At 44.6% G+C, this 23,389-nt stretch overlaps 1 protein-coding gene across 1 annotated transcript in view; it reads left to right on the forward strand.

Moving 5' to 3' along the window:
• Positions 1-1,925: 1,925 nt before the first annotated feature.
• The window catches only part of LOC133345805 (catenin beta-1-like), a 44,889-nt gene continuing 23,425 nt past the window's right edge, over positions 1,926-23,389 (forward strand). Inside the window, exons 1-6 of the mRNA XM_061556794.1 lie at positions 1,926-2,185; positions 8,721-8,808; positions 12,563-12,784; positions 15,198-15,451; positions 15,824-16,062; positions 17,068-17,269. Of these exons, the coding sequence (XP_061412778.1) occupies positions 8,796-8,808; positions 12,563-12,784; positions 15,198-15,451; positions 15,824-16,062; positions 17,068-17,269 (930 nt within the window). The 5' untranslated portion in view covers positions 1,926-2,185; positions 8,721-8,795. The remainder of the gene's footprint in view (positions 2,186-8,720; positions 8,809-12,562; positions 12,785-15,197; positions 15,452-15,823; positions 16,063-17,067; positions 17,270-23,389) is intronic.

Below are 23,389 nucleotides of genomic sequence, written 5' to 3' on the forward strand. Positions count from 1 at the left end.
AGAATAGGAATAGGTGACAAAGCCTTTGCCATTGTACCAACGTTTTGGAACCTCGTTTCCTCCCTTTAGCATCGTAAATCTTCCTTCCAAAACATATCCTGATGCAGAAGAAAGGTGCTGGATACAACTGCTTTTGCAAAATGTGATTTGTAATTTTGACTCTTACCCGTGTACAACCGATAGTTACATTTTAATATGCAATTTTATGAAGAGAACGTGTGTTGTCTTGTTGTGGTCTGAGATTGCTGTTTTTGCTGCATTTTCATAAGCTTGCATTTAGTGTTGACAAATCGGCAGGAATGTATGTAATTTGTACTTCCAGTATATACTTCATTATATTTACTTATTGTAAGTTGTTTACCTCTTCTCCATTTTACACTCCTATCGTGGTTTGTTCTAACTTTCTGACCCCCTACTGGGCATCTGTGAAAAAGAGCTTCGAAGCTCATCGGATTCCTCCAGTCTAAATCATAAAGATTCTAATTCTGAAATCAGCTCGTGTGCTGGGTGGATTGCTGCATCGCGCCAGACCCGTGTGTCCTGTTTTGAGTGATTTTGCACCTTTGATTAGCACCGTTAGCTACGTACGGTGTGAAAGAAGTTCAACAAACAGTACATAGCCATCGGACGTAGACAGTCACCGCGTCGCGTGCTTTCGGTTGTGCGTCTGCGGCCGTCTGGAACGCTCTTCCTTCCGATATTAGAAAGCCACTGGAGCAATGCACTTTTAAGTCATTTAGATTGAAAACTAATTTATTTATTATTTTAACACGTAGGCTTTCGCGACCAATGTTATTCATAATCAACGTTTTTGGGTTTAGATCGCGTTATTTATAAATGTGTCGTAACCCTCCACCACCCGACACGGCCAATCAGTAAAAATGTGTCACGTTGACAAAGACAAATAGTTCACTGCTTTAGCCCACCGGTGTGTTGAAGCCACAACATTTACAATTTGAGTACGACGTTTCGCTGGTAATTGCAACCAGCATCATCGGGCAATTCGCCAGAATGGTGAGGCTTTGCTATAAGAACGGGAGACAGCAGAGCCTCACCATTCTGGCGAATTGCCCGATGATGCTGGTTGCAATTACCAGCGAAACGTCGTACTCAAATTGTAAATGTTGTGGCTACAACACACCGGTGGGCTAAAGCAGTGAACTATTTGTCTTTGTCAACGTGACACATTTTTACTGATTGGCCGTGTCGGGTGGTGGAGGGTTACGACACATTTATAAATAACGCGATCTAAACCCAAAAACGTTGATTATGAATTATTTATTATTGTTGTGTTTAGTTTGGTTGTCCTCCCCCACAGGCGTCCGATTAGCGTGGTTGTCTACGTACGGTGGGAAGGAAGTTCAACGTTCGAGCGAGCGAAACCTTTTTTGCGTCTCGCGTCCTCTGCAACTGGCCCACTCGGACGGCGGTGTGTCATTGCCATTGTCGACGGAATGACGCGAGTCAAGAGGCCGTCAATGTTAATATGCGCAAGGTCGCGAATTCAAATCCTGATGGCGGGGTTCGAGGGTTGACTCAGCCCATCACCCCCTCCGGGGTCGATAAAATGAATACATTGCAGTACACCACCAATTCGGGTTGGAAGTCAGCCGGTGGTTATCCCCTACGGATGGACCTGGTCCGCGATCGGAACGTGGAATTTCCACCACTGGTTCTCTGCAGGGCTGTACACAGGAGATGATGAGCAACGAACTCTTTGATGCTCATTTGAGCGGGACATCGCTGTCGCTCTGACTGCTGCTGTTCCTTGAGCCAAGGAACAGCAGCACGGGGGTAAAGGGGATAGGGAGGGGTAGTAATGGCACGCACTACTTCGCGTGAGGGGTTAGGGGTCGAAGTGAGGGCGCGTCCGCGGAGGGATCGGCGCGCTGCTACCGCTGGTATGGGCGGTGAGGCGGCTTGCGGAGGGGTTTCTCGCGGAGCTGAGTGACCCGCTCCCCACCCATCCCAGGCGCTCGTTCCGCCTTAAACAACAACAGCAGCAGCAGCAGCAGCGATCTTTCGCGACGGTACCAAGAATTATAACAACAATACCAATTATAATCAACAGTTACACACAGCCTACAGGGTCCCATTGGTGAAGGCAGAGGCGAGGAACGAGGCGTGGGCCGCGCGCGGAGCGACACGGGCTGAGTGAGGTGGTGGCGCGGGCTTCCTGCTGCAGGTGAGGGCCTCCTCCTGGACACTCCGCTGCTGGATGGTTCACGGTGTTATCGTGACGACGACGACTACTATTACTCCTTCACAGTCACCTCCTCGATGGTGTCTCCACAGCTGGATTATAGCTACAGTATTACCATTATCACCACCATCAACCACCATTATCCATCGTGATCACCACCATCATCTCAATTGCATCTACAGTACAATGTTGAAATATAACCATCTCCACTATTGGATTATAATGCAGGTATTTATCTCTGTTCGTAGTCATATTACATTTCTTGCTGGATTGCAACCATGGCCATCTCTCGTTTCTCCACTGGATTCATAGCCATCATCTTCAATATATCTCCACTGCTGTATTATTACTGTCATTCTGATATCCACTGCTGGATTATGGCCACCATATCGATCTTTTACAGAATCTCCACTGCTGGAGTATAATCACCTGTTCGTCAACATATGGTATTGATAACCATAATGCATTACATATTCGCGCCTGTCATGATAGTAATGATTTATAATCCATCGTGTCACTAATCTAGTGAAGATTGTAATATGTTGTCAGCACGCTATAATAGCATGGATACAGGACAGCAGTAACAGCGAAGGATACAGAGAGACAGCCTTGTGGGAGCACATGCGGCCGTGGTTATGGATGACAATACATATGCCCCACGTAATCATGAGGACACTTTAACCATAATGTTACCAGAATATATCTATTACAGTGTTAAACTTGTAATGACTAGACAGGTAAGAGATGAGGAATAGAGATAATGGTTATCCAGCAGTGGAGATGTCAGAGAGGTAACGATGTGTGTCATCCATCAGAGGAGATTCAGAAGAGATGATCGTGGAGATATAATTATGATGTCATCATCCAGCAGTGGAGATAGTTGTGGGTATCATCCAGCAGTGGAGAGACAGCACTCATATGAGGACGTCCCTGTGGGGTTCATGGGGCTGTGTTCATGTCAGAATCTGAATATTTAGACTCGAGAAATCCGATGGACTATGAAGCTCTTTCACAGATGTACAGTAAAATGGATGTAGTACAATGGATATGCTTTATGTCACAATAATCCACCGAATAAAATCGTAATTGCAAACGTATAATACTGCGCATGTCGCAATACTATAATAACATGTGTGCTGATGAGGTAACATTGCGGAGTTATATAGCCTCGATTGCTGCACACAGGCACCGTAATACAGTCATCGCTGTTCCGCATGAGCTCATGTTTTACACCGTGTGCACTCCCCGCTCTGACACATGGTTTAGAAACACCATGGTCGTTAACAAAAGGCAGACCAACAACTTAAAAGTGCGCAAAGAAGCATGGGGAGATGGATGCACACCTTGGAATTACATTGAGAGACAGAACGAGGAACTCGTGGATGAGAAAACACACACGCAGTTTAATGACATAATTCATACAATGAGGGGGGACCTAGGTGAGGATACGTCGCTTGAAGGGATGATGAAAAGGAATTCTGAAGTGGATCAGTGCGAAGAAAGAGCAGAAAGAAGATGAGGTGACCTGCAGTGTAGTGGTGAGTGGGTCGGTGTGTTGTGAGCTGAAGTGTGGTAAGTGTGTGAGTGTGTTGTGAGCTGAAGTGTGGTGGGTGAGTGTATTGTGAGCTGAATTGTGATGAGTGGGCGAGTCTGTTGTTTTGACCTGCAGTGTGCTGATTGTAGACTATTGCTGAGACAAAACGGTAAGTTTTGTGGGAGACAGATTCCTCAAAATGGGTGGAGAAATTAATGCGTGAAGTTCACAGGAAGAGTAACCGTGGTGGTAGTAGCAATAGAAGAGTGATAAGGAGGCAACTGACTGCCGGTGAGTGACAGGAGCTCATCAGTGCTGGATCATCCATCACCTTGACTGCTTTACATTGAACTTTATACAGTAGAGCGCAGTGAGGTATTATTTGGGGGTGCTGCATCCTGAATATTTCATTTGCCATTTTCATCTCCTTCCATATTTTCTCCTCCTGCTCACCATGTGGTTTTAGTTGATGTCTCTTCACCTTGCCCCCCCACCTCCTCCCCCCGATTGCAATGGACTGCCCATTACAATGTTAGTACTGTACTCTATTTAAATAATGATTTCCATTCAATCATGTTGCTTCCATGGGGATTTGAAGCCGTTGCTTGTAACCAGTCTAAATCCCCGCACATCTTGATCTATATTGTTGATGTTAATTAGCTTCGTCTTCTCTTTGAATTTATATCTTAATTTTTTTGCTTTAAATGTTCAGTCTAAGGCAACTGCAAGATTCTTCTTCTTCAGGTTCAACACATTCCTGAGACTCAGGATTATTTGCTTGTCAGTACGCACTCGTGCATTCATTCAATCAATCACCAAGCCATGGTTGTAAACAACATGGAGACAAATTAATAACCAAAAAACACACGTTACATTGATTAATTATAAACAATCTGACAACATACATTCAGCGTAGATACTCCGCTTTTACCCACTTCCTGTCTAACGCCCTCTTGAGCTCACCTAGATTCCTGCCCAGCAAAGGTCCACCTTCCCTGGCTTGGTCGCTAGGCCTTAGGGCATAGGCGGTGCAGTGTGGGTGGCAGTATGGGGAGGGTGGGCCAGCAGGGAGCGAATGAATGGGCTGGGATGGGCTCTGCAGTCCATGGGAATGTAGCTGGGTACAGTTGTGAGTGAAGGTTGGCTCTGGCAAAGACCCAGCTCAGATCCACGTAGTGGAGTTGGATTTTCGTGTGGATTTTCTCTGGGTTCTTCGCACCACATTTAGAAACATGCATTTAGATTATTTAGATTATGTGGCTGCTATACATTTCCACATACACCACTTCGTTGAGCTATCATTTGTAGCCAGGTTTCTTCTGAAAAATAGCTGTATAGCTCAGTTGGCCTTACCTGGTAAAATAAAAACATGTTTTAATTTAGTTAATTTGTGGGAAACACACTGTACTAATTCACAGGAGGCAAAGTTACTTGATTAGGATTATTTATGTGGCCTCTTGTCTGTCTTGAGCCATGCACAAGAAGAAAGACAGGAAGCTACAGCAATTTTAGTTTTAAATTAATGTTATTTATGCGTGTTTACCCAGAAAAGCCTTATTTGGTCTCAAGACTCTTTCAGGAGGGTTATGTAAAGTTTTCACTGAGGGGGGCAATTTCGCTGCTGTGTGTAATCTCTGTCGACTAATTAGCAAATATTTTCATCATTGGGATGATTTGCCCAATGAAAGTTAAATTAACTTAATACATAGATTTCCGTAGCCAATACAATGAGCCGTATTTGTTTATGGGTCAGTCCACGTATTAGTTTTATGCCAAAATGTTTATCATCAACCTTCCACCACCCGACAAGATTGTCACGTTTACAGAGATATAATTTATACTTAGCAATGTATTTATCAAATTCTAACCAGTAAAGCTCACCTGAGGCACGAGTTACATCGCATGGTATGATTTAGCTATGGAAGGAAACTGGCGAATATTGAGGAAACCCATGCAGAACAGGAGGAGCACATCAAAACGCCACGCACAATGGCGGCTGGGTTGGGAGTTGAACCCAGGGACTTCTTGATGTGAGGCACAAGCGTTACCAATGCACCAGCCATCCTGGTGCGGGAGGATCATAGCAATCATAATCGAGGATCATAATGCATAGAGCCAGCCCGTGACATCCCCCAGGATTGAGAGAAATCGATGTTAATGTTAAAGGCTCTGACAAACAATAACACTTGAGCACCTGTCAGATTTATTGGGGTCATCATTTAATGGCCAAGGCTTGGAACTATCGTACACAATACTGTATTGATTACATGTTTCATGGAGCGTCAAATACAAAGGTAATTCCAAATCAGAGCATACTGACCAGCACAGAGTGAGATTTATGATGTATAGTTGCATGTGCGTGGGTCTGCGTGTGATGTTGTTGGCCTGTAAAATATACAACACTTTACGTAAAGTAGACGGAGCAGCCTCTCTTGAGCAACATTACCCTCAGAAAAAAACGTACAGTGCCCTGCACGACATTCCATGCATTACACCTACACTTACACCCTGCACCACACCCTGCTCCCTACACAATATCAGATTCAGCAGCCTGGCACATTGTTGGACAATAATAGCATTGTACATGAAGAAAGGTACATAATGTAGGGTATCGCATGAAGAGATGCAAGATGATTTTAACTTTACAATGTCCCCTTGTGCATTGCACTATGATAGGGATTGCTATTGCTTTGGATGTAAGAACCAAGTCAGCTGTTCAGGATAGATTTCATCTTCATTATATTTTTGCTTGTTAACCCAGGAAAGCCTCAAGACCCTTTTCCAGAAGGGTCCTACCAAGTCTTTTGCAGGAGTGGGGAAACGTTGCTATGTCTATTCCCAATTTAGTAATGTGTGGGTAATTTTTCAGCATTTGATTTGGAATGTTTGGCCAATACCACTTACAGTGTGTGGGGATCACAGAGGAAACTAATGCAGAATAGGAGGAGAACATGCAAACTCTGCACAGAAAGGTGCCTAAGTTGGAAAGTGAACCCACTCCATTTTTATCAAGAGGCACAAGTGTTACCACTGAGCCACCCGGCCGCCCATAAAGAGCCTGTAGTAAAGAGCACAGACTTGTTATGACCAATATATAATGGTGGAGACTGGTATGGGCTAAGTAACCTGAGAAGCACTTGCAGGGTGAGCATGGGGAATATTCACATAGAGATGGCGGCAGTGAGTTAGGCGTTGTGCTGTGGGGCGCTGATAATTATAATTAACTGGATGCTCGAGATCTGTGTGGCGTGGGTCCTCTATACACGTCTGCAACACCATGTTATTATGGTAGAAGGGAGGTCACCCGCCGTGGTGGTGAATGTTAACTCCCTCGCCTGGCATACAGGAGGTTGTGGGTTCGATTCTAACCCTGACGCCTGTATATTTGTAGTTTGCATGTTCTCCCTGTGGTCGCATGGATTTGTCTCCGGGTCCTCTGGGTTTTTCCTCCACATTTACAAACATACGTTTAAAGTATTTGGTTGCTATAAATTTTCACACTATAAGAAACTTAGTTGCATTATCATTTTTGGCTAGGTCGCTTCTGAAAAAGAGCTATGTAGCTCATTGGGCCTTTCCTGGTAGAATAAAAAATAGTTCATAGTTTAAAAAGCTTCAAGAAGGGCTTATATTCATCTCCCAACTCAGGTGCCTTTCTGCATGGGGTTTGTATGTACTCCCCCTGATCTGCATGGGTTTCCTCTAGGTTTTTCAGTTTCCTCCCATAGCTTACAATATAAGATTTTAAAAAATGAAACTGGTATTGGCCAAACATCCCACTGCAAAAACTTGGCAAAATCCTCCTGAAAAAGTCTTGACACTAAGTTATTCTTTTCTGGGTAAACAAGCATAATAATAATCATCCATAATTTAAGCTTTTGATATTCCATTGTGTAAGTCCCAAATGGGCTGTCATTTGTCTCTGTTTTTCAGCACCTAGGCTGCACAGACTGGCACGTGTATGACTGTATGATGGAGAAGTCACAATATTCTGAAGATGTGATTAGTAATTCCCCATTCATTAAATGACGAGTGGAACATTGGACTACATTTAATGATTGTCTGCCTGTACTGGTCAACCTCCACTGCAGACTGTCTTTGTCTGGTGACACGTTTATTTTGTTATTTACGCTGGCTTACCCAAAAAAGCAAGGACATTTTCAGGAGCAGGGTCGTGTCTGGTTTTCACAGTAGGGGCCAATATTGCTGGTGTATGTAATCCCAATGAAGTAATTTTCAGGTAATATTTCAACATTAGGATATTTGGCCAATACTAGGTCCAAATTGTAGGGGTTTATTTTATCTTTGGGAGGATACTGAAGGACCCAGAGGAACCCCATGCAGAACAGAGAGAGAACATACAAACCTCACGTAGAAAGGTGCCCGAGTTAGGAATCGAATACAGCCCCTTCTTGCTGTAAGGCACAAGTATTATCATTGTGCCACCCTGCTACCCAAAATATGGTTTTGCAGTGTGTGTGTGTTTTTTTTAAGCGGTTGTGCAGCGGCTAGCACACTTCATTATGAATCCGGCAACACAAGTTCTGTTTCCGCTCACGGTCCACACCACTGGCGATTATTTGAACCAGTCCCAGGCCTCCCCTCGGTCAATTTAGCCTCATTTGAGTACTTGGTGCGGAGACAAAGGCGTGATGCTGTCCACCAACCCCCTTGTGTGCTGTTCTGGCCTTTATAGGTGCAACTCGCAAACAGCACTTGCCCCAACAAGCTGTGAAGGCTAAATGGGGGATCTCTGTTTTTGGTCCAACACAAATTCACAGTGGCATAGTGGTAAATGCAATTCACTATGAACCCGGTGACTTGAGTTTGATTCCTGGTCACAGCCAACATGAGTGGCTAATTATATCTAAACCTGTCCCGAGCTTTCCCGAGGTCTAAATGAGTACCTGGTGCAGTGTGTAGATGTCCGTGCTTTCATACATGTACATAATTTCACGTGGTTTTGTGTATCTGAACTTTCAGGTGGACTTTACTTTTGCGCCAAGAGAAAAGTATACGTTGGTTCTGAGCAGTACCGACCACAACGCCTAAGAGACCATGGCTAGCCAAGGTAACGTGTACATTAATTTCCCTCTTGAAATAAAGCAAAGGTTTAATGTTCATCCTCTCATGCGTGCGTTGTAAGTGTGTATACTTAAGAGTAAGTTTTTTATTATTTGGCCATCAGGGTGATGCAATGGTAATACTTCCATCACAGCAAGAATCATCTGGGTTCTATTCCTGACTTGGGTGCCTATCTCTTTGGAGTTTGTATGTTCGCTCTCTCCCTGCTCTGCATGAGTTTTCCTATGGGTTTTCTGATTTCCTCCCATTGCTAAAAACAAACGTACAATGTTTACTGGTATTGGCTGAAAATCCCAATGCTGCAAAATCATCTGCATGTTACTCACTTGGTATTACACACAAAAGCAACCTCGTCTCCTACTTGAAAACTGGCACGATCCCCCCTGAAGAAGATTCCCAATGCTCAATGAGTCTTTCCTTGGTATTCAAGCACAACAATAATAATAATAGGAGGCTTAGGGGTGACACGTTGGCAAGATTTTATATACCTCGCTGTTATGCAGGAGGTCGTGGTTTCAATCCCTCTCTCCCCTTGGTCGCGTGAATTTTTCTCCGGGTCCTCCGTTTTTCTCCGGTTTTTCCCTCCATTTAAAAACATGCGTTTAGAGGATTTAGCTGCTATACATTTCCACATGATAAGCCGCTTGATTGACTTATCATTTGTGGCCAGGTCGCTTCTAAAAAACAGTTATGTCGCTCAGTGGGCCTTATTTGGTAAAATAAAAATTGTAGTAATTGTACTGTCTTCAGAGCGCTTGGCTGGCACCACGTATATGCTGGGTTTGAATCTGGGTAGCTGTCCGCATGTTAACGAGGTTATCAATTGCAGCGAGTTGTCGTTTGATGCTTGCTGCTGGCTATTTATATCTGGATAATTGACGTAGTCTGAAATGGCGGAAAATGTTTATTGTGCTAAAAGAGTGACAAAAAAGGAGATGTAAAAATATGTAATGCCAGAATCTCAAGGCTTGAAATATCAACCATGAATATATACCATTTAGTGTTTACGCCATTCCTACAGTGCAAGGCTATCATCGTAGTTTAACAGTCGGGGGGGTGTAGTGCCACTTTAGTAATTTGCAGTGTAATTTTTCAGATTTGACCATGACGCTGGCACACAATGGCCTACTCTTTTCCAACCACACAACGTGTATTTCACGGTCAATACACCTGCAATTTTAAGCAGGGTGGCCTGCGAGTTTCGAACCACGAACCACTACAACAAGTGGCGAGCGCAACCCCATTGGGCCCTGTCGCCACCCTAGGAAAATTCACAACTGGGGAATGTGATCGGGATAGAAATCGGCGGCAGGAATTTGACGCTGCACAGCAGACTCAAGAACGCATCACAATGCAGAATGTTTGCAGCTGTTTTGCGGAGAGCTTAAATTTCTTGGTGTGAAACTTTTCCCATGGCATCAATTTAAAAATAACTTTTTTTTTCAAAAGAGATTTTAATGCAAATAAGTCAGTTTCCCACAGTCCTGATCAGTAGGAGACGTATAGAACTGGGATTTAGGTTCATGACGAGCACAGTTCTCGCTTGCTCGCTCTCTATGAGAGGGAAACAACTCTTGAGGTGCGAGGAACCACAGACGAGCGGGAAGGCAGCGGCCAGGAGGTGAGCCGGTGCAAACAATTGCCCAAGCTCTGCCGTCCTCTATATATTATCAGCTAATTAATTAGTGTTTATATATATGGGAGGAAACCGGAGCACCTGCAGAAAACCCACGCGTGCGAAGGGGCAATGCTTTCCATGCAGATGCAACAGATGGAGGTTGCTCCACATTTTCTTCTACCACCATCTCTTGAAAGCCAGGGTATGGTATTATGATGCCCACAGGAAGGGAGTTTCACTGCCAATGCTCTCAGTGCTGGATTACAGGTGTGTGCCGCCATCGCATGGCAATGTCAGATGTCTTAGAATCCAACACAAGCCATTTGACGTGTATGGACTCGGAGATTGCACTGGTTTTAGTCTGGCCGTTACTGGACTTTGATGCCATAAAAGTGTTTGCTGAAGCAGAAACAACATCTTTTTTCTCAGCATTTCCTTGTTTGCAAAAGGGTGAAGTGGCTTAACAATCAGGTGAAATAACTGTGGGCGGCAGGGTGGCGCAGTGTCAACACTCATGCCTCAAAGTAAGAAATTCTGGGTTAGAATCCCGACTCGGGTGGATTTCTGTGTGGAGTTTTGTTCTGCATGGGTTTCCTCTGGGTTTTCCGGTTTCCTCCCATAGCTAACACTGCACACAATGTAACTGGTATGACCAGAACATCCGGATCCCGACCCTGATGCCTGTGTATTTGGAATTTGCATGTTCTCCCTGTCGTCGCTATGATTATTCTGCGGGTTCTCAAGTTTTTCCCTCCACTATTATAAACATGCGTTTAGATTATTTAGCTGCTATTAATTTCCATATGATAAGCCACTTCATTGAGCTAATATTTGTGGCCAGGTCACTTCTGAAAAATACCTATATAGCTCATTGGGTCTTACCTGGTGAAATAAAAATTGGTAATAAAAATAGTTAATAGTAGAAAAAGTCTTGAGACTCGGCAAGGCATTCCTGAGTAAACAAGGCTAATCATTATTTAATATCAAAAAATAAGTCAAATAGACACCTTTAGATCTTTAAAGTTCTCTGTCCATTTGATCAAAGGGCATTTTGCTTGTATTTTTTTTTATTTCAAATGGCACTTACCTAAATCCCCTTAGTCTCTAACTGCACAGACAAGTTATACGGTTCATGATGATCTGACCAAATATGTATCGTTAAGACCCTCCACCACCTGTTGTGTACAAGCATTTAACAACGTTCAAATTATTGTTTTAGCTCACTGGTAAGTTAAAGAACGATTCTATCTACAAATTTCTGCATTTAGATATGGGACGTGTCATTTTAAACTGCGTCACACATCTTCAGAATAGGGTTCATAAAGTCGGACTAAAAATGCAGGGGAGGTCAGGATGTCCAATTCATTATCGGTTTAGATGAATGCATCTTTGACCAAAACACCCGAATTGCACCCAGTCTCATCAGATTTGGAAAGGAAGTTCTATTCCAGCTAGGTGATCGCCATGCATGAATGAAACAGGCGTTATATGCTGCTTGTGGGGCTACATTGTCAGCAGAGCACAGTACAGCAAAATCCTTTGTTTTGCTACACTTTCCTCCAACATATATGTTCCCCACCCCCCACCATCGCCAACTTGCACTGACCAGCATGGTGAAGTATGAGGCCCTCAGCCAGCAGTGGACTGACACGTGGGCTGTACGTGTATACAGCCGGACGCAATTAAAGTTTCCATTCATTGTTGGTTGTGCTATATCAACTGCCAGATGAAGGCTGCCCCAAGGCAATGCCATCCCTCAGTCTCGTGATGAATCCATTTAGCTCTTGCACGTGGCCCTGTTTCCCTATGAGTGCATTCCATCCTTTAGCTACGATTCCGATGCCAGTCTCGATGCGCAGGTGTCGTTCATTCTGTGTGAGTGTCATGCCCCAAGCCCACGTTTTCTTAACAATCCATGCGGTGCCCGTAACCTGCCTGTGTGATACTTAATCCACGCGTTGCTCTTCCCGTTTCTCTGTGTAATTCTCAATGTGTAATTCTTCGTGCTGATTTTGCACGATTTCCAACATTTGTTCTATTTATTTTCTTCTTGAAGAAAATTAAAGCTGACTTTTGAAAATCTAAGCGAGAGAGGTGAGGGCTTGGTGTTTGTCATTTGCAGCTGACTTCATGGAGCTGGACATGCAGCTGGAACCTGACCGCAAGGTGCAGGTCACCCAGTGGCAGCAGCAGTCCTATCTGGACTCGGGCATCCAGTCCGGGGTGAACACCACGGCGCCATCGCTCAGCGGCAAGGGCAACCCCGAGGATGGAGAGGAAACGCGCGTCGTCTATGAGTGGGAACGGACCTTCAACGCGAACCTGTCGCGAGACCACACCCCGGGTATGCGCCACTTTCGACTTGGCTTTCTTGTTTCATTTGGATATATGAATTGAGTGCACAAAGGAACCTTATGGCAGGACCCCGGGGTCCCATAAGCCCCCGACTCTCACATAAACTGTGTTGCGACGTTATTTTATTTCTGTTGAAGGCGAACGATACGGCAATCTATTCATCTCGAAAAGCTCTACACGATGCGCTAATAAAAGTTTAATAGTTTAGCTTTTTCTGCGCATTCATCCTCGCTGCACTTGGACGACATGACAGAATTATCCGTGCCAGGTGGGTCACGGTGTTTATGTGCGCGGTGGGACGTAGTCGCCAAAAATACATTAAGTAATTACGATTTTAACTTCCGTTTATTCGGGACCCTGGGGTCCCGCCAAAAGGTTCAAAGGCCCTTAGGCTCGCACAAAGGCCCATAGGCCCACACAGAAGAAGCCAATAGGCCCACACAGAAGAAGCCCATAGGCCCACACAGAAGAAGCCCGTAGGCTCACGCAGGCCCCATAGGCTCACACGGTTGCTACAGGCCCACAGAGACCTATAGGATTACAGTGTTCATGATGGGATCCACTTGCTCAAAATTTGCATTCATTTGACATGACACAGCAGCAAAATGACACACAGCACCGTGGTGGCAATGTTAACTCCCTCGACTGGTATGCAGGAGTTCGTGGTTTCGATCCCGACCCTGATGCCTGTTTATTGGGAGTTTGCATGTTCACTCCGTGGTCACATGGCTTTTTCTCCAAGTCCTTTGGTTTTTTCTTCCACATTTATAATCAACATGTGTTTAGAGTATTTGGCTGCTATAAATGTCCACATGATAAGCCACTTCATTGAGCTATCATTTGTGGCTAGGTCACTTCTGAGAAATAACTGTATAGCTCAGTGGGCCTTTCCTGGTGAAAAAAAAAAAGTTTACTTGAGGAACATCGCCCCCTACTGTTAAAAATTGGCAAAATTGGAAGAATCCTTCCCCCATCTAAAACCAGGCTGACTCCAACCCCTAATACTACAGCTATCACCCCTATCACTACCCCTATCATTACCCCTGTCACTACCCCAGCCCCTCCTTCACCTCTCCCGCCCATCCTGTCACCATAACTATACGACCACTTTGAATAACTCATATTCTTTATTTTAACCACTATCACTTTAAGATGTTTTTTTGTTCATATTTTTTGTTTGTTGCGGTTGCACCCGATTTAAGAGCCGAATGGCTCACAGGGCTATACCTAATAAATGAACTTGAACTTGAAATCATCTTATGCACAATTTTATAATTGTTGTAAAGCACCTTGGACGAAGGCGCTATATACATATAGGTAAGATTAGATAACGGTGCACGTTCCGGGTTATCGCAGTGACGCGTTCTGCGTTGCGCGAAAAGTGTTCCCCGGACGGACGAACCAACCGCGTTACAGCAAAAACGCGTGATGTGCGCACCGCGCATTAAGTGGGGACTTGGTATGTATGTAAGTTGAACTTCTGTCCATGCACACCGTGGAGTGCCACGGTGGTGAGATGTTTCTCAAGTGATTTTTGCTATTCACAACAGATGTCAGCACCAATCTGCCTGTTGTACCACTCAGAGCAATAATCTTGGCATGGATATCCCAAACCTAAATATTTGTTTTCTTTTGTAATTCTCAGAGCTGGAATTTAGCCAAATAAAATGTATAGTCAAACTATAACGATGTTATTCATTGTACGGTCGTTGAGTGACCAGGCTAAGATGTTATCTCCCTCGCCTGGTATGCACGCGGCTGTGGGTTCAATCCCGACCCTGACGTCATTATATTTGGAGTTTGCGTGTCTCTCCCCATGGTTGCGTGGATATTTTTTTCTGAGTCCTCTGGTTTTTACCTCTACACGTAGAATTGGCATGCGTTTAGAGAATTTGGCTGCTATACATTTCCACATGAGCCACTTCGTTGAGCTATATAGCTCAGTGGGCCTTGGTAAAATAAAAATAGTTGAGTTTTATTTTGATTTAAAGCTTTCGTGACTGCAGGGATTCATATTCTTGGTTCTTTCAGTAAAGTCACGTAGAAGGGAAATAATTTTTATTGTTTTATATTTCTATTATTTTATTATCACGACGTTTCGACTGCAACACACGCAATCATCATCAGGTGTGAAATCCACAGCAAGAAAATTTGATGATTGCTTGTGTTGCAATCGAAACGTGAGAATTGTTATTGTTTTATATTAGTATTATTTTATTATTTCCCTTCTACGTGACTTTACCGAAAGAACCAAGAATATACTTTAGTTTTAGTTTAACTTCTTTCGCACCGTACGTAGCCAACTGCTAACCGGTTGCCGCAAGGATAAAACTCATCCCCACAACGGGTGGGCGAGTGGTGGCATGACGGTCCTTATGCCGCCGACTTATCCGTGCCCACAGACGCCGAGAGCCACTTTGCGTCGACGCGCGCCCAGCGCATCCGAGCGGCCATGTTCCCAGAGACGCTGGAGGAGGGCGCGCAGGTGCCGGCCACGCAGTTCGATACCGAGCAGCCGACCAACGTGCAGCGCCTGGCTGAGCCGTCGCAGATGCTGAAGCAGGCCGTGGTGAACCTCATCAACTACCAGGACGACGCCGAGGTGGCGACGCGCGCCATCCCCGAGCTTACTAAGCTGCTCAACGATGATGACCCGGTGCGTGGGTGACTAGGCAATGTGGCAACCTCCACACGTGCACAGACTCATTACACGCACACACACACAGACTACACACACGTAGACTCCCTACAGACATATAATTCCTACACACATAGACTACACGCACAGGGTCCATACACTCACACAGGCTTCTTACATACACCGTGACTAAATTGTAATGACACCCAGGAACATCATTCCTCCTGTGAAACTACTACAGACTCTATCTGAAACATAGCGCCTTCCTTCGTGATAGCCTTTCATTCACTGTTGGAATGGTGCAAATACCATATATACTCAATAATTTTGAACATTATAACTCTGTGTCCCAACCGAGCTGTGCTCATCTGCCGCGTGTGCGCGCTGCAGGTCGTGATGGGTAACGCCGCCATGATGGTGCATCAGCTGTCGAAGAAGGAGGCGGCTCGCCACGCCATCATGGATTCCCCCCAGATGGTGGCGGCATTGGTGCGCGCTGCCCAGAACACCAACGACATGGAGACGGCTCGCTGTGCTGCCGGGGCCCTCCACAACCTGTCGCACCACCGCCAGGGACTGCTGGCCATCTTCAAGTCAGGAGGCATCCCAGCCCTCGTGAAGCTGCTCAGGTGCAGCGCGGCGGCGAACGCAAAACGCGCAAGGGGCAGCCGATTTAACAAACAGCGTCGTGCAGCCTCTGACGAACGGGAGATTGATGGAGAAGTTTAGGTCCACAGTTCAAGTGTCTTCTGAAGTCGAGATGGTCTTCCAGTTAAGCAGGGTGGTGGTACATCGGTAACACTTGTGCCTCCCAGCAAGAAGGGCCTGCGTTCGATTCCCAAGTCGAGTGACTTTCTGTGTTGGAATTTGCATGTTCTCCTTTCGTTCTGCAGTGTAAGTGTGCGTGTGAGCGTGGAGTTTGTATGTGCTCTCTCCGTTCTGCAGAGTGTGTGTGAGTGTGGATTTTATATGTTCTCCCCCCATTCTGTGGGTGAGTATGAAAAATTATCTGCAAATTACTCAATTGGCAATACAAAGTAGTAACATCGCCCCCTACTGTGAAAACTTGGAAGGACCGTCCTGAAAAGAGTTAAGACTGTGAGGCTTTTGTGGGTAAACAAGCGTAGTAGTAATAATAATATAAAAAATTATGGTTTCATGATAAATCGAATGAAGGATTTGGTATGGTTGAGTTACAAATGTTAATGCCGTGGACAGTTCATTAGTTCAGCAAGGGAAATCACAGACAAGTGCGAAGGCAGCTTGTACCAGTGCCAACAATTGCCCAAGCTCTATGACCCTACATTGCAATGTTTGCCCTACTCCTTTCGTGGGTGTTATACTTGTGGGAGGAAACCGGGGTATCCATAGAAAAACCTCGCATGCAAGGGTGGCAATGCTGTGTCCTCATATGGATGGAAACAGATGGAGATTAATCCATTTACTGTTCCGCCATCTCCTGGTGAGTCAGGGTATGGCAACATTGACGCCCACACGAAGGGAGTTTCACGACATCCTTGTGGTGATCCACCAACGCTTGCCTCCACAGTGCTGAAATACAGGCCACTTGAGTAGCTGACACTACCGCCACCGCCCCGGCTAAAGTGAATGTGATTTTTCCCGTGCGGTGGCAGCTGCCCTGTGGAGTCAGTGCTTTTCTACGCCATCACCACGCTGCACAACCTGCTGTTGCATCAGGAGGGCAGCAAGATGGCCGTGCGCCTGGCAGGTGGCCTGCAGAAGATGGTGGCCCTGCTGAACAAGAACAACGTCAAGTTCCTCGCCATCACCACCGACTGCCTGCAGCTGCTGGCTTACGGCAACCAGGAGAGCAAGGTGAGCGAGCCGGGCTTGTGAAGCATCATGTCGAAGCCGGTGCCGTGGAGATGACGTGGCCCAGCGGGAGTGTGATCGCCGCCCGTTGCAGGTCACTGCGGCACATATTGAGCGTAACATTACTACTACTACTGCTCGCCGTCTGCTTCACAGCGAACCGACGTTAAAGATCCCATGACGTGTTCTGGCGTCATGGTCTAAAATTTTAGAGATTTTAATTAAAACGCCACGGCGGCGAGATGTTATCTCTCTCGCTTGGTATACGGAACGTCGTGGGTTCAATTCCGACCTTGACGCCTGTATATTTGGAGATTGCATGTTCTCCCCGTGGTCACATGGATTTTTTTCCAGGTCTTCTGTATTTTCCCTCCATATTTAGAATCAGTATGCATTTAGAGTATTTGGCTGATATACATTTCCACATGATAAGCCACTTCATATTCTTTGGGTCTTTCGGCAACGTTACGTAGATAGGTTCAAAGAAAATAAAAAACTACGACGTTTCGATCACAACACAAGCGATCGTCATCGGGAGGAAAAAAAATGAAAGCTGCTGAGGCAGACTGTTTTAAAGGTTTAAAATGGGTGTAGCCCAAGGTTCAGTAACGAAGTGGGCGGGGCTAGTGATGTTAATGTTAAAAATTAGCATGTTAATGTAAGATCGGAGGGCGACATCCACGGCGAGGGCGTGGAGGTGGCTATGTTAATGTGAGAGATTAGCATGTTAATGTAAGATCGTAGAGCTGCCGCCACGTCGGCGCGCGAGGTAGCTGTGTTAGTGTAAGAAATTTAACCTGTTAATGTAAAATCAGAGAGCCGAAAATAACAACTAACATTGGAAGGTAGGATGGAAACATCACAGCCAGTTATGACTTAGACTGGTTAATAACGTCCTTCCAATGATTGCTCAGTTTGTACTCATCTTTGCTGATAGCCAGTGGGTTTGCCAAGTACCTTCGTCTTGGAGAAATCAATTTCGTGTGAGCCCAATGCATTAAGACAATGATCAGCCACGGTCAAGGTATTGGTCCTACCGTATTTCAGATCTGCCTTATGTTCACGAACATGGTCTGAGACATGTCGCTTAGTTTCCCTAATGTAACTACTGCCGCAGACACAGCTTAGTTTGTAGACGCCGGGGTATTGCATGTCAGGGATCACATCCTTCACAGATGGGATCAGAACACAAATTTTATGTACTGTGTTAAATCGAACCTGGATTTTGTGTTTGCTTATGATTTAGGAAATATTTTTGGTGACCCCTGCTGTGTATGGCAAGGTGATTTTTTTGATTGGGTCCTCAGATGTTTCCAACGAGTTGGGGTGATAGCTTTACGGATTGTGTAGTCTGAATATCCATTAGTCTTGAGAGCTTGGAGTACGTGTTCCAGTTCACTGGCTAGGTGATGATGGTCGGAAATACAGCGAGCTCTATGGTTGTTGTTGTTGTTTTCCTCGCACTTTCTGTTTATAGGTGGCGTTGTGTCGCCACTTTGGAAGGGTTTAGCCAGAGATCAATCGATTTAATTTTTGGTCTGCGTTTTGGGCATTGCTTGAGTGGATTCGATTTTGGTAATCGGCTAGCATGGAGCAGTAACCTGAACGGAGTTGAGCTATTTTTATGCGAATTGCCTGGGTCAGGGATTTCTCGTCGTCTGCTATGGGTGAGGGCCAACCCCCTAGCACGAGATTGGGCTTGTAGGCGTTCAGGCAGTGCATGGTGGCAGTGGTGTGCAAGTGGTTCAAAATTGATTTGGTGGTGCTATTTGGTGGAAGAGCATTTAAAGTAGATTGCACGTTGGCAGAGCTGGGGCTTTGAGTAGCTTTGTGCAAGGATGCGTTGTCGAGTGGCATGAAGCCAGATATTGATCGGTGAGAAGCTTGCAGTGTTCTTGAATCGGAAGAACTTTGGTTTCTTGGTGGAGATGGTCAATGGGCGCCATAAGGTGGCATCCTGTAGTTAGGCGAAGTGCTTGGTTGTCAGAGGTTTGGAGCTTTTGGTAACCTGTAGAGGAGAGGTTTGGGCACCAAATGGGACTGGCATAATTAATGATGGGATGTCCAATGGCTTTGTAGGTTAGGAGTAAAGTCTCCTTTTGTTGACCCCAAGATGTGCCGGCTAAAGCTTGTAAGATGTTATTTCGTTTGGTAACTTTTGCATGGACGTTTCTGCCGTGTTGAGCGAAGCTAAACATGGTGTCAAAGGTTACACCTAGAATTTTGGGGGGTTTTGTTAGTGGGAGGCGTTGATTGATTATTATGACGTTGGGAGTAAGTTGGATTTATGAGGATCAGGTGTGAAAAGGGTGACTTGATTTGGATGTTGAGAGTTGAAGCGATCTCTTGGCTAGAAAAGTGCTAAGCCGTTTTAGATACGAGTTGATGGAGTTTTCTATTTTGGGTATATTTTTATTAGAAATGTAAACTGTGATGTCGTCAGCATAGCTGACTACTTCTACTCCGTTTGGAGGAGTTGGTAGATAGTGGAGGTAGGCGTTGAACAGCGCTGGGGATTATATGGAACCTTGGGTACTCCTGCATGAATGTTTCGTGAGGAGGATTGAATATTACGAAAGAGAGTGCGTGATTGGCGGCCCCTTAGGTAATTTATAAGCCAGCAAACAAGGCCTGATGGTAGCGTAGAACCCTGGATGATGTTGATGAGCGTGAGGTGGTTAACGGTGTCGAAAGCACCATTGGTACCTCATTTGCCAGTAAAAAATATGATAATTGGGTTTTTTATCCTTTTATCTGGCAACAAAACTGACACCTTTTTTACGAGGAGTCATATTTGCATAGACCACAATACCTGCAGTCATAATGCAAACAAAAAACACAACTCTGATAATGTATGCACTTTCCTTGAAGTTGATTGGTCCACACCCGAGACAGCTTTCCTTAGAGCCTAGTCTCACATGGGTTGGACCAGATGACGCCAAAAGGCGCACAACACGATCAAGGGAGGCAACGATAGTGCGAGATGGGGGCTTTTTCCCATTGAAACCGTTTGCAATTTTGGTGGTTGGGTTGAGAAGAGCTGTTGTTGTTGAGTGTGCAGGGCGAAAGCTATGTTGGTGAGACGATGGAGTTAATTCGGTGGTGATGATTGGAAGGATGAGGGCCTCTAAAATCTTGATTGATGAGCAAAGTAGGGAGATCGGCCTGTAGGACGTTGCTTGATTTAGGTCTTTGCCGGGTTTTGGAAGTGGGATGATTGTCCATGATTTCCAGATGGCCGGAGTGCGGTTGCACTGCAGTGAGGCATTAATGGTGGAGGTGAGAAACTTTATGCCAAGGGGGCCGAGGTGTTTGAGATAGGGCATAGCGCTGCCATCCGGGCCAATTGTGGAATAATTTTTGGCTTTTTTATAGCTAGTTTCACCTCTTCAATGGTAAATTGGGGGGCGCCGTTTAGAGGTAGTTCCTTGATTTGACGGATTTTTTGACGGGCGGATTTATTAGAAGAGTGTGGGACGACTGATGAGACGTTTGTTGAAGTGGTTGGCGATGTTATTGTTGTTTATGACAGATTTGTTGTTGAAATTGATTGCATAATTGGGAGGCGGTTTGGAGTGTCTGTCTAAGGCTTTGATGGTCTTCCAAAGTTTTGATGAGTTTTGGCGATGGTCAAAAGATTCAACAAGCTCGTGCCAGCGTTCTGTTTTTGCTTGATTGATTAGCTTTGTGATTTCAATATTGAAGGCTGGGATTTGTGGCAATGTAGGATTTTCAGTCCTCAGAGTAGGTTTATTAGCGTTGAGGCTTCTTTAGGGAGGCAGGGAAGGTATTGCTTGTATCAACCCGCCGGGATGGTGTGCTTGGTGGTAGTTGCGATGATGTTTCTGAAAATCTTTCAGAGTTATGTGCAGGTGTGTGGATATGGTTGATGTTGTCGGTGAACAATGCTTCTGATTCTGAAGTAAAAGTGTCCAGTTAGCTTGTAATATAAGCGGTTTAGGAGTTTGTGGAGGCTTGGCGGCATTGAGGGTCAACACAATTGGTAGGTGGTCGGATCCAAGGGCCGTAAAGACTTGCCAGTCGATTGATGAAAGCAGGTTTCTTGACGCTATTGAGATATCTGGTGAGGGTGAAGGGCCAGATGACGGAACTCTGGTTTGCATCTTTTCATTAAGTACCCCATAGGGGGAGCCGTTCAAGATATCGGCAATGAGGTTGCCACGTGCATCTGAAAGGGAAAAGTGCCAAAGTTTGTTGTGGGCGTTGAAATCTCCAATAACAATTGAGCCGTTGTTTGGTAAAAGTTGATTTATATTGAACTGATAGTTGCGAGGGCAAGAACTGGTCGGTGGGATGTAGACATTGATTATAGTGAGTGGGCCTAGATGGGATTTGATACGGACGCTTAAGGCTTCTGTGGTGATATCAGAAGGAGGCAATGGGATTTTAATTTCTTCAAATTGAATGCTTTTATGGATGAGAAAAGCTAAACCGCCACCAGCTGTTGGTCGGTCTCGACGGAGCAAAGTTAAATTTTGATAGTTGGGCGGTCGAGAAATTGATTTTAATTGTGTTACTTGTATGGCGGCTATATTAATGGTTACATTTCGATTTTAAGCTTTCGTGACTGCAGGGATTCATCTTCTTGGTTCTTTCGGTAAAGTCACTTAGAAGGGAAGTAATAAAATAATAAAAATAAAACATAATAAAATAATTCTCACGACGTTTCGGCCACAACGCAAGCAGCCGTCTTCAGGTGAAAACCAGGTCTGTCGAGGCGACAGCGTCTGAATGAAACAGCACCATGCTTGGAGCATATATTTAAGCTGGGTTGGAAGGGGGGGAAAGGGCGCCTTGACAAAATAATTTGCATATCAAGAGGAATTTAGCATATTTATGGGAAATGCAGGTATGTGATTAGTACTACTTATGCCCGTGCATTATGCAGGATTAGCAGCATCAAAGGGAAGGGATATGGGAAATGCAGGTATGTGATTAGTACTACTTATGCCTGTGCATTATGCAGGATTAGCAGCATCAAAGGGAGGGGATAGGGGTAGCATTAATAAAGGGAAGGAGTGTTAATAGTATGTAGCTGCAGTAACTAAAACCACCACGTAAACAACTAAAGTATAAACTACATAGTATCATTAGTATACTAAATATACTCTACAATAAGCTGAGTTACTAACAGTAAGTAATACATTACAATTCTACGTCATTAAAAATATATTATGCTTCCATCTAAACTTTATTCTCTTACATCACACGAGTCTACACCGTACTATATACTGCCATAGACAAACCCAACATTAAATTATATACTGTATTGCTATAAACAACCCTATACCTTATACATTGTAATATTACATTATGTATTATTCTACCCACCCTAATGTATATCACACTGCTGTATATTCACTATACTATTACGATGCTATATATTATTTTGTACATTGTATTAAGCATATACATTTTATACTATTTGTTATTATACACTGTACCATTGACCGTCGTGTGAAAGATACTAAGAGGAAGCAACGAAATATGTCAATGGGAGAGTAGTGGTAGGAAACTTGCAGCGGAGCAAAGAATCCATTCCCTGCGGAGAGTACAATGCCAGTGAGTGGCACGCGGTCTGAAAGTCACCGTAAACGTGAACACAATCAGTTAAGATCCGAAATGGTTTATTACGTCCTTCCAATGATTGCTAAGCCAGAATCCATCTTCTCGGTTGATATTGTCTCTGTGTTTGTATATGTTTTATTTTTATTATTTTATTACTTCCCTTCTACGTGACTTTCTACGTGACTTTACCGAAAGAACCAAGAAGATATATTAATGGTGTTTTGTTGTAGAAAGGTGCTTAGTTCAAGAGATTTGTTGTTGATGTTTAGTTGAAGGATTTTTAGGTCGTTTTTGTTGTGGATGTTTTGTTGTGTTGAAACGGTGGTTGCGATGGATGAGATGGTGGTGTTAGTGTGGTTGTACAAGGTGGAGTTTTTGGAGTGTATGATGTAAAATATTTGCAGAACCAGCCGGAATTTGAACTGGGGATGCGGGCTAAAGTAGTGCAGCATTTGTGGTACCAAGCTTTACAACCGTTGCATTAGATATAATTTTCAGTGACATTCTTGCCGCAACTGCCACAAGGGAAAAACG

This window comes from Lethenteron reissneri, chromosome 23, assembly GCF_015708825.2.
Source record: "Lethenteron reissneri isolate LAM-NWPU_2019-01 chromosome 23, ASM1570882v1, whole genome shotgun sequence".
NCBI classification, from domain to species: domain Eukaryota; kingdom Metazoa; phylum Chordata; class Hyperoartia; order Petromyzontiformes; family Petromyzontidae; genus Lethenteron; species Lethenteron reissneri.